We start from the raw sequence: 18,079 nt of genomic DNA, 5'->3' as shown, positions 1-18,079 counted from the left end.
GGGCTCCAATCTCAGTAATAAGCACAGCAGTGCAGATGAATCACTTGGTAGTCCAGCAGAGCTGTGGTTGTGCTCTGTGTGCGGAGCACAGATTTTGCTTCTGCTGTAGCATTGTCAGTGCAGGCTGGCTGCTTTTTTTCATCAATGCAGATGATTTAGAGAGATGAATGGTCAGAGTGCAGAGCCCTTTGGGATCCTCTGCTCTGAAAGATATGTGGGAATACCAAGCTACTGTTGCATTAAAAGTTAACCTGCTTCATTGGTGCTATACTATCAGTAGTAATCCAAACATATAGTTTAAAAGTATACAAACCAGGCCCTTTCTGTTTGGTCCATGTCCTTTCCTGTGACAAAGTGGAAACTGGCATTTCCTTGCTTTATAACTGTCTGATTTAAAATCTTTCTCTCCCTCTTCCCCCACCCTCACAGCAGCCTGTCCTCATACTACTGATTCACTGTGCAATCAGATGGGTGATAACAGATGCTTCAGGAGAAGGAAATCTTCCTCCACAATTTGCTTAGCCAGTTGTGTGGTTGGAGTAGGAGTCAATTCCTTCCTGCCGTCTGCAGCCGTCTGCAGCCTGAAACGACTCATCCATCCCTTACCATCCTAGGGGTACAACTATAAATACTAACAAGGGTTCACAGAAGTTGCCAGCCCTTTTTAAGTTCTTTCTCCAAAATCTGTCTTTGACTGCTTCTTACAGCAGCAAAAGCCTTCTGATGAAATACAGCGTGCAAAGGGGTGTGAATGGCTGATCGTTCATTTCACCAAGCTGCCTGCCCTCCAAGTGTTGCAGAAGAGGGTTAGAAGGCAATATTAACTCATTTTCACAGGGTGCTTCATTTCCATTAGCAGGATCTCCTCTAATTTTTCACTTGGCCGCAACATGGTGGCATCTGTCATGTCTTAGAGATAGGTTGGGACATTTTCTGTACTGAGTGGGATAGACACAATTGAAAGAGCCGTGGCCCTATGCAAACGTGGACCTGGCAACTTTTAGTCAGACACAGCCCTTCTTCTTGCCTCAGTAGCTAAGTTTGCAGGGAACTAACATTTCTATCTCGATTTCAGTGATTAGGAGTGACATCCTCTTTCTACAGCCATCTGGGGTGTGAAAACAAATACATCTGCGTGGTCCAAATCAATCCAGAAAGGTGGAAAGCAAACCAATGGCTATCAGAAAAATTATCCCTCTCTGCCTCGCTCCTTCCTGCCTGCCCTGGTTGTTTTGTTTGCTGATCCGTATTTCCTTCCACTCCAGCTGGGCCAAATTTGCCTCTGTATGGCAGAGATAAGGGCACCAGGAGCGTCACGGCTGGTGGGGAAGAGGAGTGGGGCTGGGATTCGTGGGGATGGGGTACCCTTGGGGCTGGCCAGATGATGGCTGCCATGCCCCCAGCCCCTCCCAGGCCCCCCTCCAAGCCCATTTCTGGGATCCTGACTGACTTTGGCAGTTGGCTGCCGATGCAAGAGGGTTTCCATGGCAATGTACCAGTGCTGCTTGCTCCCTCCTCAAGCTCTGCCTTCTTTTCCCTCCCTCTCCCTCTCCTCGCCCCCCTCCCCAGCCCTCCTGTTTCTCATGCCTGTTGCCATGGAAAAGTCATAATCCACAAAGAATTTCAGATCCCCCCCACCCCGTTGGGGGTTTTTTTTTGGTGCTAAAAGTTTGCTTTTCAGTTTAATGTGTGGGTAGGGGAGTCTCCATCTGCCTCTTCAAAACCTTGTCCCTGGGCAAGAGGGAAGTCTTTGTCTTGGACTCGGAGGTCCTCTCGGAGCAGGGGTGGTGGGAAGCTGCAGAGGGGATCTCCAGCTGATGGGGACCCTGGCAGGGTTATGGCATTGAGAAGTGCTTACGTGACACTGGAGGTTCTAACCGTTTTTTTGAAGGGACTGTGTCATTTGGAGTCTGGAGTCTGAATCAGTGATGTTTAAGTGCCCAAGACATGTTGGAGAAAAAGGAGGAGTGAGAGATTTCTGAAAGGTGCCTCCTCTGGAAGCTGCTTTTTCTGAAGTGATCATAGTGACTGCTGCCAACAGAAAAGGGTGCAGACAACTCATACGCTGCCACAATATGTGCACAGCAAGAGCTGTGGAAATGATGCAGCCGAAGGTACTGAATGAGACCAGAACTAGAGCCCACATTATCCCACCTAGTGCTCATGCCAATTCCCAAGCTTTCAGAGTATGTCCACACTCTGTCAGGACTTGTGTGTGAAGTTTGTGGGTTACATTTTAGTTTGTTAGTTTAAGCACAAATTAAAGGTGAAATCAGTTAAGTTTCCGCTCAGATTAAATAAACTTGCCTAGGTATCTCTGAAAAGCACTGGGGTACTCTGATAGCTTTGCTGCTCTGGGTAGCAGAGCTGGTTGAACTGGAGGGAGCTGTGGTGTGGTGATAGATGTGGGAATTGACCCTTTGCTGCACTCTACACGGAAATGTTCTGGTCTCACTCCCAGAAGGCTTGCTGTTTCCATCTGCGCTGTGTTCAGGCTTCCTGCAGTGGGCACTGTGGGCTGGGATCCTCAGATGCACATTGGAAAACCTTATTCACGGTATTTCTAGGTCCAAGGAGTACTGGAAGTCTCCTGAGCAAAGAAATATTCTTGGGAGATTTCTCACTCTGACTTTTCAAGAGGGAGAAGGGAAAGGATTCAGATAATATATCCCAAATTTGGACCTTGTACTTATTTCAGACCTCCTGAGAGTCTTTTATTGGACGCGATGTTAGCGTCATGCTTGAGGCTTCTTTAAACTGACCTTTTCCCAGAGAAGAAGCAGAGGAGTAATTCAAGATCAAATGCAGCTCCACAGTAAAATGGCACATTTACTTCACTGGAGTTGCAGCAACACAGGCTGGATTTGACTCCTCTCTCTCTTCCTGTTCAGGAAACATTGAGGATGCACATTTTGTTTCTTTTTTATAAAGACAGCTACATTCAGGCAGCCTGCGGCAGACACCTAACCTATGCATTGTGGTTACCTCTCCCTATTGTCTGTGTGTACCAGGCATCTGAGTCACTTGCTGCTCGCCTGGCCTCAGATGCCGTAATAGTCAGAGTCTAAATGGGACATGTGGACTAGGTGATGGAGTATAACCTGGAGTCTTTTCAGGCTGTTGGAAAAATTATCAATTTACAAAACCATAAAGTCACAGTGCTGGATCATTGTAGCTCCTCTTCTTTTGCATGAATTCCTGGAAGGTGATGGATTTTCAGCTGCCACAGACTGTGGTCTGTCCTGCAGAAGGCAAAAAGCCCTATCTCTGTCAGCAATGCTCTACCTCTTTCCTTGTCGATATGCCTTTACTCTGTTCTAGACGAACATAATTTCTTCAGTCCCATGCCCTGGGTTGCTTGTCTCCTTCTGTCTTCAACCTCTTTTCTGACACTGCTGAGGAAGAAGCCTGAGTAGTCGCAGTGCCATGTTGGGCATGGGCAGGTGGACCCCATCTGTATGTTTCACAGAGGATCCTGAACATCCAGCAGCAGAGAAAAAATCTTCAGTCACTACCAATCTGGTCTAGGAGTTGAACTGTTGACCAGAAGGCAAATATTTCCTTTCTTTTTGCACCTTTCAGGCCCCTGGAATGGATCCCAAAAGGTTTTCAGGAGCACTGTGTGAGAATGTAGGAGTGCACTGACCGTATCAGCAGACACAGTCGCCCTCCTGCTTAGCAAGACCTTGTGTAGCCCCGGACATAACTCTCTCTTTTACCAAAAGGAAGAGAGAGAGGGCGTGTAACTTTATTTAACAGAGCCTGGACTACAAACTACATCACAAAACACTCTACAAAGTTAATAATACAAGGCACAAGTCGGATGTGATATAAATGATGTAAATGTGTGAACTCTGAGTAGGACTTTGGCAATGTTCCCAGCCATGTTCAAAATGTACCCATGATATTTCTATCTCCCATATTGGGAACCCACTAGAGACAGGCAGAAAAGACTTAGGTTGAGCTTATTATCCATATTTATCATTCATTTCAGAATAGCATCTTCCTCCCACACTGATCCATCCTCACGGCACTACATATGCACCCAGCTCAAAGCAGGAGGCTTCACACTCTGACTTTTGGGGCAAGAGTTCAGAATGGTGAGATACATTTGAAGGATTCAGTGTGTGTTGGGAAACCCAAAATAGATGGTGCAAGGGAATATGGACCCTGTAGCTGTGCAGGTTGAGGTAATGAAAGGGATTTGCAAGCTGTCAAGTCATGGGACTTTGGGGCAGAAAGGAGGCATGCCTGAGTGTAGGAACCCAGGCAAAAGAGTGGAAGGAGATTCTTGGTATTTATCTCCCTTTTATATTTTCCCAGTGTTTGAAAAAGGGACAACGTCAGTGGAAGAACAGCACAGAGGGGTTATGGGGTGGGGACCAGGGTGGGGATAAGCAAAGGCTGGGGGCTGAGGATTTGCAAAGTAATTTTTGATTTGGGACCTGCAGTCCAGCGGGCACCTGGATGGGAACATCTTGGCTTTCAAAGCCTTGTTGGCCCACAGTGGGAGCACAGAAAGTGCCAGTGGTCCTGCGGTTGAGCTGGCTGCAGTGAAGGCAGCAGTGCCCCAGCAATGGCTGCGTTGGAAGTGCTGATGGAGGTGATGGCTGGCAGTAGAGAGCCGATGGGGAGGAGAGCAGAGACGGCAGTTTGGGTGGAGAAGTTGCAGCACAGAGAAGGGTGCTGGTGCTGAGGAGGGTACAGATTGCAGCAAGTGTTACAGCAGCGTTTGGAGTGCTAACTGCAAGCGAAGACAAGGGTGGCTAATTACAGACATGATTGTGAAGAAGAAGAGGAGGCAGGCTCGAGGAGCAGTGGTGAGGTCTGCGATTATGGCACTTTGCAATGAAGAAGCTGCTGCTCGGTGCGGGGCTACAAGGGTTCACCTCTGGTATTAACTGAAGCTGTGCTCTCCACACGTGCCAGCTCATGGCTTGCTCACTTCTCCTTCTGTCTCACTCTTCACCTTCCTTGCTACTGCAGCATTTTCCCTGTTTGCATGTAGTCTGCAGAGAAATGCATTAATGGTTTCTTGTAGAAAAAAAAAAAAGAAAGAAGAGATCTTAAATTAGACACTACCCCACTGGTGATGCATCCTGTGCCCCTTGTCAGACAAATGCTAGCTGGGAGGTCTTCTTGGACAGAATGAGGTTTTCCTAATGCTGCAAGGAAAAAGATCACAAGGAAGTTTAAAAGGGAGGGGGAACAAAAAAAAAAAACCAAAAAAACCAAACCGTAAATTGTTCCGAGACCTTCCTCAGCCCAAGGAAGGGTTAATGCTTTAAATGCAATGTAATTTCAGCGGCACTAAAGAACACGTTGCCATGGAAACATCAACCCACGGAGGGAAAGAAGAGGGAGAAGGGAGAGGGAGCAGCAGCGGAGAGGAGCGGCTCCTCTGGCAGAGGAGGAGCAGCCTCCAGCCCCCCCAGTTACTGACAGGAGTGATTATTTGTTGGTTGGTTTTCATTGATTCCCCCTTGGAGATGTGATGGGGAAGAAAGTGATAGGGTGCCATCTTGGCCGAACCACTACAGACCGAAGAAAATCCAGTCACACTTTTTGGACCGAGCCTCCTTGCGGGCAGTGGCTCTGCTCCCACGAGCACTGTGAATTTGCTGCCCTTGCAAATGCATGAATGGTTTCAACACTTGATAAACGTTGAGTAACCCCCAACTTGCTTGTGGTTTCTTGGTGGGTCGAAAAAGTTAAGTTAGTCTGCTGTTTCAGAAAATGTAATAAAGGGATTTATTTCAATCTCTGCAACTAGTTTAGCCTTGTCTGGCTTCCGGCAGTGGTGAGAGGGACCTTTCTGGCAGATTTGAGTGGCTTTCTGCAAGCAAGAAAGTCTTGAAAGCTCTAGAGGAAAATTGGTATGCTCACCTGCTTGCTGGTCTTGATTCCCAGGGCAGAAACTGGAATGAGCACCGGGTAAATACCGAGATGCCCTGAAGGTTGACTCCCAGTGCACCAGCCACCTTCAGAAGACCAAGGGGGCTGTTGACATGTGCGTCTACTTGGCCAGTTGTTTTAAGCTGTGGCCCACAGCCATATGGGTCCATGGGAGGTTCCAAAGAGATGTGCAAAAATTATTAAGGAAAGTAAGGCTGTTGTCAGTGCGATTAAATTCACTGTATGGGGACAGTAGTTCAACTGGAATATTTTTCATGGATCTGCAAATTGACAGAGCTTGAAAAACATCATCCCGGATGAAAAATCACTGTAAAGAGCCTCATTTGACTTCTGTTCTGTGACTGCTTGTCCTATCAATGTTTGTATGACCGTGCCCTAAGACAGATAAACAGATCTGAAGGACATCGCTTAACCTTTCACTATTTGCCTGTTCCTAGCCGTATGGCTTCCATCAGTGACCTGTTAGGTGGATGCCAAGACATAATTATGACCCACTGTCGGCTGTTCTGACAAGTGTAATTTTCTATGCTTTTACTGCCCCGTGTAAGCAGATTCTTAGTCTTTGCAAATGGGAGAAATACCTTGAAGACTAGTTTTACTTTGGAGAAAAGTGATATGTTATCTGTTCCTAATGAATAAGGAAGGATGGAAAGATGTAGCAATAAAAAAATAATACTTTAAAAAAGTAATTGGCAGGAATTTATTAACTCAGTAAAGCTTTGCAGCTTGATCCAATTTTGGTCTGAAATTTAGTTTTTATTTTATCCAGTCACTGTAACAATTTTGACCTTAAAGCTATTTTTCTATTAGCTATTTTCTGTTACTTATGGGTTTGGTGAGTCAATTCAGAAGTATATTTGTTTTTATCAAAGCTTTTTGGATTTCTGAGAATAGACTGATTTCCTATGTGATTTATAGATATTTCCAGCTTTAACCAGAGTTTGCTCTTAAAACACTTTTCCTTGTTTCTGTTTTATTTGCAGTGAGGCTAGAAGGTGTAGAGTTATATTCTCAAGCTACTTAGGACTGTATCATTTTCCCAGTGAAAAAGATAATTTTGGAAGAAAAGTCATAAATCAAATATTTTGGGTTTAAAATTGAATATTTTTACATGGAAATCCTATTTGCTGTCTCTTGTGATTAGGAGCATGGGAATTTTATATTCCTGTTTCTCCTTCATGAAACCTGGATGGACAAAATCTCCAGTGATATCCCTTCCCCTGTTGAGGTGATGATGTTCCTTGTAGGACTCTTTCAGGGTGGCACATTACAGATGTATTTTAACTGGGGCTCTTGTCCATAAAAGAAAGGGCAGAAGGTGTCACGCCACAGACCAGACTGTGTGGGAGCATGACCGTGCCAGAAGTTTCATTTTCTGTCCAATGTCATTACAGTTTTCAGATCTTATAGTTCTCTTTCTCTCTGACAAACTGTTGACCTCCTCATGAGAAAATGTTGTTGCCAAGTTCGTATCCCCCTATCCCATTTAAAAAGTGGTTTTGATAGGTAATTTTTCTTGGCGCTGGCATTTGTGAAAATAGGTCAGTCACGATGCCCGTGAGAAAAATTTGGCTTTGGTTGGGTTTTCAAGATATTGCTGTGACCGACATAGCAGATGGGGCAAAATGAAGGTTGATCCTGCCCTTTTTTCCATAAACAGGTCACCTCATATACCTATGTTTGCTACAAGTGACCTAGCACTCACGGTCTGGCCTTGGTACTGTCAGCAGCACCCTGGCAAAGGGAGTGTAAAATGCCACTGGACCTGAATGGCAGCACCTCTTTCAGCCTTCCTATCAAAAGCAATGAATACACAGGGTGAAAAGCAAGTGGGAGATCAGGTCCTAGACGGTATTAGGTAGAGGGAAGAAAAAATTATTGTGGACACTCTGAAGCTCACTGAAGCAGTTGGACCAGCAGCCTTTCACCTTGGTGTCATTACTGCCATTGCTGCCCTAGGTTGGAGCTGACCCCATGTTCCCCAGTGAGGGGGTAATTCGGTGACCCTGCACCATAAGTCCCCCCGCTGTCTGCTTCCTGATGGACATCTGTCCGTGCTGCAAAACCCCGTGCTGCAGTGCTTGAGTTTCCTCTTACATTTTCAGGAGGGAGGCTGGGGACTGCGCAGACTGTGGAAAGTGAGCTTCGCTGCTTGTTCTCAGGAATGGTCCCATCTCATTAGGATCAAGCAATGTGTGCAGGAAAGCAGCCCTGCCGTTGCTCTGGCTCTCTACGTACTCTAAGGATAGATATATCCTCAGTCCCCAGGAACTGTCAGCTCGGAGTCTTTCTGAAATGACAAATTCATGGTAGATAAATAGAAGAAATGGGAAATAAAGTGGAAGTACCATTTTTTTTATGATTTAGAGAAGGAGTGATGGAAAAAGATTCATCCTTCCACTGTCACTTGGAAGTCTCAGCACACATGTACATTGTTTTCAAAACAACTTTGCTGAATATGATGGAGAAACAGCAAGGACAGATCAGTAGAAATTTGTCTTCCACCTATTTCACAGGTCAGGACCAAGCACCAAGAAAATTCATCTTCCTAGAGGTGAGGGGCCAGAATCTCAGCAGATCAAACAGTATCACTCCATAGATGTCAGCTGAATATCACTGATTTATTCCAGCCCAATATCTGCCCTCCTGTCTTTTAAAAAGGTGTGGACAGCAGGGAGAAACCAAATTAATCTCTTACATCTCTGTTATCTTGCAGCCTGAGGGATATTGCCTAATCTAGATGCTCTCCTAACCTCTTTGCTTAATGAAAACAATCTTGAGCTCTGGGCGTTTCTCTAAGCCTGCTGGTCAGGTTGGTTCCCAGCAGTATAAAATGGCCGTAGCCTGGATAGATTCTCTGGTGCAGGATGCCTGCACAATTTGGAATTTGGTTGGTCTCTCTTCTACACTTGCTTACTTTCTTGTGGTGCATCTCCCCAGATTCAGTGGTAACACTGACAGCAAGAGAGACAGGAACAAATGAAGAACAGTGAGATACTGTTCCTTTAAGATTTAATTTTCCCAGTCAATGGTTGCTTCTATTTTTTTCCTATCTTGTTTTGGGTTTGTTCTTCATGATGGCAGAAAGAACAGAGTCTATGCCCCTTGTTACATAAAATGAGCCGCACTCGTGCCCTTTGCGTGGAATCCTTTTGCTGTAAATCGTACCTGACACCGGACAGTTGTTACACAGGCACAGCCAGATGTGACCGCCTTTCACAACGCCACAAGCCACTGGCACCGCAGCCGCGGAGGCAGCGCGGGAGGCTGGGGCAGTACGGGGCGGTGAGCGGTGGGAGACCCTCTGAAAGGCTCGGCCAGGGTCAGTACCAGCCACGGGGGAGTTTGACAGAAGGCCCAGGAGGAGCCTGTTCTCACCTTTTTGGGGCTGAGCAGTTGGGTTTGATACCCTGTGGAGACTGCCTTATCTCAAGAGAATTCATGCACTCACAGCTGGGTCTGGATGGCTGTTGTGCATGTGTTGGCTGTCCTCTCAGGCGTAGGCAGCCACAGAAATGCCGAGCAATGGTATGGAGAAAAAATATCTATATTATTTTAAGCTTTCCATGCGTTTGGAGAATGGAGGTTTAAATCAGAAGTCGAAGGGATCAGATGCAGTTTTCTCATTAAAAAACCCTACACCATTTCAGTCTCTCAGACGAGAGCAGAAGATATTAACAGCATAGTTAGTGCTGGTTAATTCTTTATTTGTCAATCACTTGCCACTTGAAGGTCAGAATTCCCATTTGTAGATAAATACACTGGTCCTAAACTCCCTTTTCCCTGTCCTTTGAGTCCACCCACCTTTCTGTCTGTCCGTCCTCTTCCAGAAGCAGGCGTGAAGGGCAGGCAGGACTGGCTGCAGGGCAGAACTGATGCACTCTGCCAAGGCTGTTTGCATCAGCCCAGGCTGGGTAGGTCTTGCTGGTGCTAAGTGAGGGAACATGGTTTGGAGCTGTGGGCACTTGTGCTGAAATGCAGTAACGTGCTTGTCTTTGCTCTTTCCTGGGCATGAAGTGGGTCTGGGCAGGCAGCTATGCCTGTCCCTGGTACCTCTGGCTGGTGGGGTTTTAATGCTGTCTCTAGGGGAAGGAAAAAGGCTATTTCACCATTCAGATTCTGCAGGGTAAACGCCTTTCACTGCCTTCACCTCACTGCTGTTACGTTTGGCCTCAGTGTTTCACATTACAGTGAGTTTCCATAGAGGCTGATGGGGGTCTGCATCCCCATCCTCTTATCCTGCATCGCATTCCACCTGCCTTTTACCCTGGAAATCCTCTCTGGCAGAGGTATCCCAGAGCCTTTCTTTTCCCACCCTCCACCTACACCCTGTTTTTCCCTCGTGTGCTGGACTGCTGAGATGACTTCCTAATGCTGATGGTGGAGAGGCTGTTTTATTTATATGGCCTGTCTTATTCAGGGAAGCAGTCGATGTTAGGATAATCAAGCCTTTTCAGACAGACTGCTTGTCTCATTGGAGCGTAACAAGCACTGACAGGGCACAGGGGAGTGTCTGTGTGCACGCACATGTGTGAGGCGTGGGGTGCGATGGACTGAACCAAGGCAATGTCCAAATTTGCCCACCCAGTCAGCAGGTTCAGGAGCAGCTGATTCCCAGAAAGGCACTGGAGGCAGAAGTAGGAGTGGTTAGTGCTGATTTCAAATGCATCTCCTTCAGAGCTGTCTCTGGGGCAGAGAAAAATTCAGTTAACATCCTTCCTTTCTCCCCCCAAGCCCCCTCCGCCTGCCACATTTGCCTCTCCAGACTTTCTCCGTCACTAGCTGAAACCATTTAAAATGTCATCATCTCTCTGCTGGTCCTAAATTGGCCATCTGATGTGGTTTTAATGCTCTATTTCCTATGCCAACCAGCCTTTGAAACACTCTCCATTAGCTTGCAGGGCTGACAGCCTCACTTCTAGGGCGGGTGATGCTACCTAATGGTCAGGGCATAAGGATGGGGAGACGGGTCCCCCCGAGTCTGATTTGCCTTGCGCCTAAGGACATGTCCCTTCCTTCTTTGTTCCTGCCTGTTTGTTTGTACCATGGGGCTCACAATGTCGCCCTGTTTCCACAGCGTCATGTGTGTTTTGCTCCCACCCGGCTGAGTTTGGGCATTGTGGCCACTGCATCTCCACCAGGCTGGGGAAGGGCTCGACCCTTCTGTGCTTGCATCAAGCAACTCCAGAAATGCCCACATAAGCAAAACTCTTTGCTGAAAGGTATTTCTAGCAAATTAAATTAAATTGCCTGTGTCTGCACCCCCTCGCCCCTTTTCTCTCTCCATCTTGGAGTCCAAACCATCCAGGGAATCATGGATTAAGCCCATTACAGGCACAGTTTCATCTTGAGTTACCTCACCTGCATGCACAGCCTGCCGCCCTCATGTTGCGCCCCTGTTGCAGCTGGTGGCTCAGTGCAGACATGCCAGGGAGTCTCCCAGCCCCCTGGTTGCCTTTTTGGGGACTGGAGCATGTGTAGGCTATAGGGAGGAAACAAATTCCCCTGGCCAGAGCAGGCAGCAGTGGTGCTGGCCTACCAGGGCAGTGTTGCTGCCAAAGGGGATGACTCTCGCTGCGGTGGTGATGGAGGGCAGAGCCACTGGAGTGTGGCTGCCTTGCAGCACGCTGCTGACTTGGCCTGCCAGGGAGTCCTTCAAGCCCCGATGCTTTGTCACACAGGCATCCCCTTGCTCAGCACACCTGAGCAAACCCCGCAGCTCCCCGTGTGCCGCTCTCTCCCTGCATCCCTGTGTAGGTGATGGGCCCCAGCAAAATGCAGGAGTGCAGGGAAAGCTGGGGGGAGCTGCTTCTTCTGCACTCCTCCTGCAAACTTTTGTAAACGTGTTGCTAATGGGTTCAAGAGAAAACCCTCTGAAGAGTTACTGTGCCAAATTTGGAGGCTAATTTCAGTCATTAAGGTCTGAAGCGAGGGATTTTAGTGCCACTTTAAGTGTAAATCTCAAGGCAGCTCCAAGGATTGGAGCTGCTGATGATCCCTCCTTGATTATTATTAGTGGTTCTAATCTTTCTGATGGAAAACAAACAGAAATGACACCCTCTTGTGTCATATCTGTTGCTGATTTCTGTGAACTCTTCTTGTCAGGCTGTGCAAGGGAGATTCCCGTAGTGGCATCATTCTCGAGTGGGAGGGGAAAGAGGGCTGAGAACTGTTTGATATTGCTGTTTGTTTAATTAGATGTTGGCACTGCTTCCTAACTACTGACATATAAAGCTGCAACTCCAATCAGGCTAATGGCATCCTCATCTTCTTGGAGCCTTGCTTTGTCTTTACTCTGGTGGCCAGTGCAGAGAAGTCATGAAATGTGTGTAGCTGTAATCTTGGTCCACTGGAAGGTCTTCCCTACCACCAGAACCTTACATAGGTCTGGTAGGCTGCACATACCCAGCAATGGTCTGTGCCTGGCATTCCTCAGTACCAGAGCAATGCAAATGGCTGGGAAAAGAATGCCAGAAAAAGAGCATGTGTGGTCCTGACATGGGATGTTTTACACCATTACGAACAATTACGTGGCTAATATTTTCCATGCAGCTGATGTTTTGGGGTTCTCTCAGTGTTTGGGTGCTCAATGGGTCCAGCTTTTGGAAAATAACTAATAGTCTGCCTTTGAAAATCATCTTGTTGCAAATGTTTCACACTGGGCTCCCTTATGGCTGTGTTTCCTATGCTGTGCATGTCCCCTGAAGGTCACAACATGGAGCAAGTGTGGAATTTCCTTTAGAAGTAAACATAATTGCTGGTTGCACTTGGTAATGGGGAATTAGTGGATGAGTTTGGTTGATTAATGGAGTTAGGACAAAAAAGTTTGGGAAAAGGAAGAAGCTAAAATCATGACCTGTTTTTTTATTTGTTTGAAGAAGTTTCCTTGTTACCAATGCTTTCATTAAACTAGCAGGGAATTCTCTTGTGTGCAGATAGTGGGAAAGTGTGAACCCACTGAAAGAACAGATTTTTTTTTCCTTTTTTTCTTGAAATTGGTTCAAATCGAGTTTGGAAGGCACAAACTGAAGCTGAATATCAGGAAATGTTTCCTGGTGTCATGGTGTAATAGAGCAGAAGAACCTCTCAAGTCTGTAATGGAAATGTTGCTTGTGTAATTTATAGGAGAACTGAGCAAAGCATGGGAGGGCAGAGTCCTGGGGCTAGCCCTGCAGGCAGCTTGGTCACCTCTGCCTCTCACCGTGACGTGATGCTACTGGTGCCAGAGCAGGTGTATAAAGGCAAAATCTACTTTATGCAACAGGATTGTGAATTGAAGTGAAATATATGAACGGGGAAACTGTCAGAGTGCCACGGAGATGTCATATAAGCCACTGAACTGTGAAATGTGTATTTGCCTCCTCCTCTTCCCCACAGTGTCATTCTGGACAGTCTGACAGTTAAGAAAACAATAGACCTGATTCTCATTTACAGCACCATCACTTTTAACATGCTCTCACGATGTAGCAAGGCCTTGAAATGAGTGTAGCTGTAATCTCGGTCCACTTAAAGGTCTTCCCCACTGCCAGAGCTGAGTGAAGAGGCCTTAGGATAAATAAGATTGAAGCCCAGACTGTTTAATAGTCCATTTGTACAGCTGACATGAGATGCCCCAAAGGGGGGTGCCTTGCACAGAAGTGACAGGGCCTTTCCAGACAAAGAGAATCATTAATGTTGGCTGTGGGGATTTGCAGGGCTGATCACCCTTTCGTTTGGTCTTGCCGGCTATAAGGCATGACTCTGTCCCTAGGGAAAGGGACTTTCACTGGGCTATCTCAACATCCACTGTCCTATTCCTAAGCTGCTTCAGATGATTGCTTTGGGCCCCGTGAGGCGTGCTGGCTCTGATAGGGATGGAGCTTCTCGCAGGTGGACTGCTCCTTACTCTCCTCTCTGCAGCTTCCCTTATCGTTGCCTCAGTGTTTGGGCTGGGGGGAGGCTATCTCCACTGCTTCACCTGTAGGCCATCACTGTCCTCAAATGACGTGTGAAGTCCCCTTTGGAGAGTGAGCAAAGTGTAGGCTGTGGAGCGTGTTTACACGGCTAATTGCTATAGATCCCTCTGCCCTTTGTGGTAAGGGGAAGTCAAGGACTGTGGGCACACACACGTGTGTGTGACTCCTACGTGTGCTTTCAGGAACTCATTGAGAGCCAGCGTGGGTCATCACTTCCCTATCCCAGTCACAAAACAGGGGCAATTGCCTTGCCTTGCCTGATTGTACCAGTTCCTGGAGTAATTGTCCTGTTTCTCCTACCCCCTTCCTCTCAGGTTTTCCATTGTTTGCTCCTACTGTCCTGGCGTGAGCTGCAGGGGGGAGGCAGGCTCTCGTTTCAGGTTTGGTTCCCAAGTGTTAACTTTCTCTTTGCTCTTTTCTCTCTCCTGCAGGTACCTGATCAATGTCACCTTTGAAGGCAGGAATTTGTCGTTCAGTGAAGACGGATACCAGATGCATCCCAAGCTGGTGATCATCCTTCTGACCAAGGAGAGGAAGTGGGAGAGGGTAGGACATGTTTGGTAATTCTCAAACTGTGTCAGGGAGGAGGGTGGAGGAAGGTTCCAGGCGAATAATCCCCCACCACCACCTTTCTGTACTTCTTATCAAGGGCTGGAAATCTCCTCCTTGCATCCTGGATCACTGGTATCTCCAATACTCAGGCTGCTGTCTTCTCCATGCAGGATGCCATTACATTCTTGCATTAGTGTGCATAAAAAATTCATCAGCTTTCCTTCCGTAACATCTGAACATAAGTTTTCCTGCCTTTCAGAGACAAGACCTCCTCCGTGCCATGGGTTTCAATGGCAGAGACAGAAAATATTTCCCTGGATGGCTTGGAGGCAGGGAAGTTCTGTATGGCCACACGTAGTAATATATGCCAGTGTTAACTGTTCTTGATATATCTGGCCAGTGTCATTTGCAATGGGATGGTGCATTAAGTAGGATGTGTACGTGAGATCATATCGAGTTGTTCAAAGATCCAAATTTGCATATTTCTGAAAAATTTGCATGTAACCCAAAGCACTTTTAGAAATGGTGTGGATTTCTGTGTTAGTGCAAAGCTTTGGTTCACTTCACCTCCTACATAAATGTCAGTGGTCCAGGCTCAGAACAAGCACTCCCAAATAGTTTGAAGTAGAGGAGGTAGTTTGAGGGCTAAGAAAATAAGATCTAAAAAAGTGACAGGGGTGAGAAGTCAGAGTGAAAGCAAGGAGAATTCAGCAGAGCACTCAACAGATATGAAGCAGAGCTTGGTCTGGACGTGATCATGTGTATGGTTTAGAAAAATGCCCGTTTGCTCCACCCAGCACAAAAAGCCTTCTCTCCTTGGCTACTTGTTTTCTGCATGGACTTGCAAGTGGCCTGCCTGGCCAAAGCCAGGAAGAAATTCATGGGGAAACGAGAATGAAATAGGGAGCTGTCAGGAGAAGTGCATTCAGAAGAGGGCTGGAGGAAGAACTTTTGAAGGAGGCAGAAGAGCCATTGCATTAGTGCCTGGCAGGCACTAAGGTCTCCCAGTAGTTGCAGAAGTTTGGGGAGAGGGTGAAAGGCCCCAGCTTGTGCCTCGTTTCCAGGAAGAACCATCCACGTCATGGTCTTGGCACTGTGCACACTAGAAGGGAGTGTATGGTCTGGGAGAGTCAGCAGAGGTCTTATCAGGACAGGAGTGTGAGGAAACATATGGCATGGCATCAGCATGCGTGGATAACTCTTGGACATGTTTGGAGGCAGCCTGGCTGTGGATATTCCACAGGGGGTGGGCAGGCAAGGCTCAGGCTGCAGAGACCTCACGTCAGGCTCTGTCCGTCACACAACTTCACTAAAGCTCACCAGGCAGTGTCCAGGAGGATTTGTTCCTAGCTGGCACCAAATTTGTTCTCACAGAGGAAAAGTCAATCATCAGAGCAGGAAAACAAGGCAGCAGCAGCATGAATGCTGCTAGGGATTATAAGCCAGGCCGGCTGTGGGGAATCTGTTGCTGGAATGCTTTGCAGGCTCTGGGGAGGCACAGCTAAATGCAATCCTGTTTTTATGCTGCTTGTCCCATGCATTACCCTGTCGCACCCTCAGTGGGGGCTTGGGGGCTTCCAAGAGTGGTAAGAGGGGTTGTTCAGTCTCTGAGAGCATATCCGTGGTCTCTCAGATGAATCGGACAGTTAGTGCAAGGGATGCTGGTGGGCTGGAGTGTTGGGGTTAGCCCTGGGGACCTGCCTGAGCCTTGCTGTCTGTGGGGACTAGTTGGCACCCGTTAAACCAGAACAGTTCTTCATTTCATAGGAGCTGGGGCTGGATTGAAGTGAGACTGCGATGAACTATGGTATTAGTGGTATGAAAAGCCCACAGTGCTTCCTGAACACAATGTTTTACCTTGAAGTGGGCATCTTGCTCAGTGGGAAGATCAGATTATTATAATCAGACTCTGAGCTGTTTGAATTTTACACTGGTGGGTTCTTTCTGGAAAACGCAGAAGTCATGTCCAGCATGCTCTGATCAGACAAATACCTCTCATACTTGGAACCTCATACTCTTTTTCTTAATTTTCTCTATTCAGTGGAAATGCAAACATTAAAATATAAGGGTGAAACAGAGCTCTTTGTGGCAAAGATCATAATTTTGTTCCGTGTTTGCAGAGTGTCAGGCAAAGCAGACTGCTGGCCCTTAACAGCAGCTCCCAGGCACTGCCACGATACAAGCTATAAATTATTCATGTATTATTAGCACACAGTCCCAATACCTGTGTAAAGTGCATTGCTTTGCAGTGTAAAATCATACAAACTCTCACTAATTTTTGCTAAATTAGCAAAGTGCTTTGTCCTGGCAACTTCTAGGCAATGTACAGAAGAAACTGTGCAAAACGCAGGATGGTTTCCAAGTCAAACACTCAGGCAGTAGGACACGAGAGATGAAAGGCTGCATGGGAAACACTGATTCAGTCCACTTGTGTGTGTTCACTATAGCTGTCTTTAATTACATCACTCCACACTTTTATCCATAATCAGACACTGTGCCTGGAAGGAACATCAAGAGGTCATTTAGTCCCTCCCTGTGCCCAAGGGAGGGATCAACTAGGCTGAAATTATTCCTGACAGATGTTTGTCTCACCTGTTCCGAGTCCTTCGATGCTAGAAACTCCATGAAATCCTGAGGCAATCTCTTCCATGGCTTCTTTCTCCTTACCCTGGACAGTTTTTCTAATGTCTAACTTAGATTTCCCTAAGTGCAGTTTAAGCCCATTACTGCTTGGCATCTCCCTAGTGGACATAGAGAATTGTTTATTCTCTTCCTCTTTTTATCTTCCCTATGTATGTTTGAAGGCTTCTGTCATGTTGTCTCCCAGTCGTCTCTGCTGTAGATTAAACAAGAATTTGTTCAGTCTCTCCTGGTAGGTCATGTTTTCTAGTCTTCTGATCATTTTTCTTAGTCTCCTCTGGATTTAGTGACACAGTTTTCTGCTCTGTACAGCTTGGTGCAGTTGATTCTTGAAAGATGGCAAAGAGATTGTGAGGAGTACATCTCATGGGGTGTGTATATATATAAAGAAATGTTTTAAAACAGGTGCAAAGCCTTCCATTTTTCTGAGTGGCAAAGATGCAGACAAGTGACTGAACTCTTTCAGGATTTCAGGTCTGTGAAATTTTTTGAGATTTCGATTTTTCATCCCAATTTGGGAAGGAATATCTTCAAAACTTCACCAGTTATTTCAGAACAGGAATTAATTTTCTAGAAGAGCTACAGCTGTCCCCAGACTCTGATGATGATAAATCTCCTCCTGTGTCCTTCAGACAGACTGAAGCCTTGTATGGCTGATAATCATGGAAGAACATGCAGAGCAACCACTTTCTGGAAAGGGGCAGTAATCTGAGCTCTTCTGCTCTTGTAGCCACAAGTAACGATTCCTCTTGTGATAAGCAAATGTGCTGCATTTAATTCACTTCTCTGTTCTCTGCTCCTTAGGGGCAAAAGGTTTCATGCCTTCCCTCACTACATTTTAATTAGCTGGTTAGTAGAGCTCTTTGCTTCACTGGCCAGGCAGCCTAGGTGTGTTTTGGGTGCCTAGATGCCCCTGTTGTATTTATCACAGAGGGGCAGGTAGGCAGATGGAGGTGGTGAAGGACATCCAACCTTATGCCTCATGAAGGGCTGTGCCTCAATGCAGCAATGAGCTG

General features: G+C 46.7%; 1 protein-coding gene across 1 annotated transcript in view; it reads left to right on the top strand.

Annotated features, from left to right (window-relative positions):
• The window catches only part of GRIN2B (glutamate receptor, ionotropic, N-methyl D-aspartate 2B), a 205,203-nt gene that overhangs the window by 115,271 nt on the left and 71,853 nt on the right, over nt 1-18,079 (top strand). Inside the window, exon 4 of the mRNA XM_010565845.1 lies at nt 14,303-14,417. Coding sequence (XP_010564147.1) covers nt 14,303-14,417 — 115 coding nt within the window. The remainder of the gene's footprint in view (nt 1-14,302; nt 14,418-18,079) is intronic.

The sequence above is a fragment of the Haliaeetus leucocephalus genome, unplaced genomic scaffold, assembly GCF_000737465.1.
Source record: "Haliaeetus leucocephalus isolate CR32 unplaced genomic scaffold, Haliaeetus_leucocephalus-4.0 Scaffold196, whole genome shotgun sequence".
Classification (NCBI taxonomy): domain Eukaryota; kingdom Metazoa; phylum Chordata; class Aves; order Accipitriformes; family Accipitridae; genus Haliaeetus; species Haliaeetus leucocephalus.
Note: the sequence above shows the minus strand (reverse complement) of the source record. Positions and strands in the feature narration are given on the sequence as shown.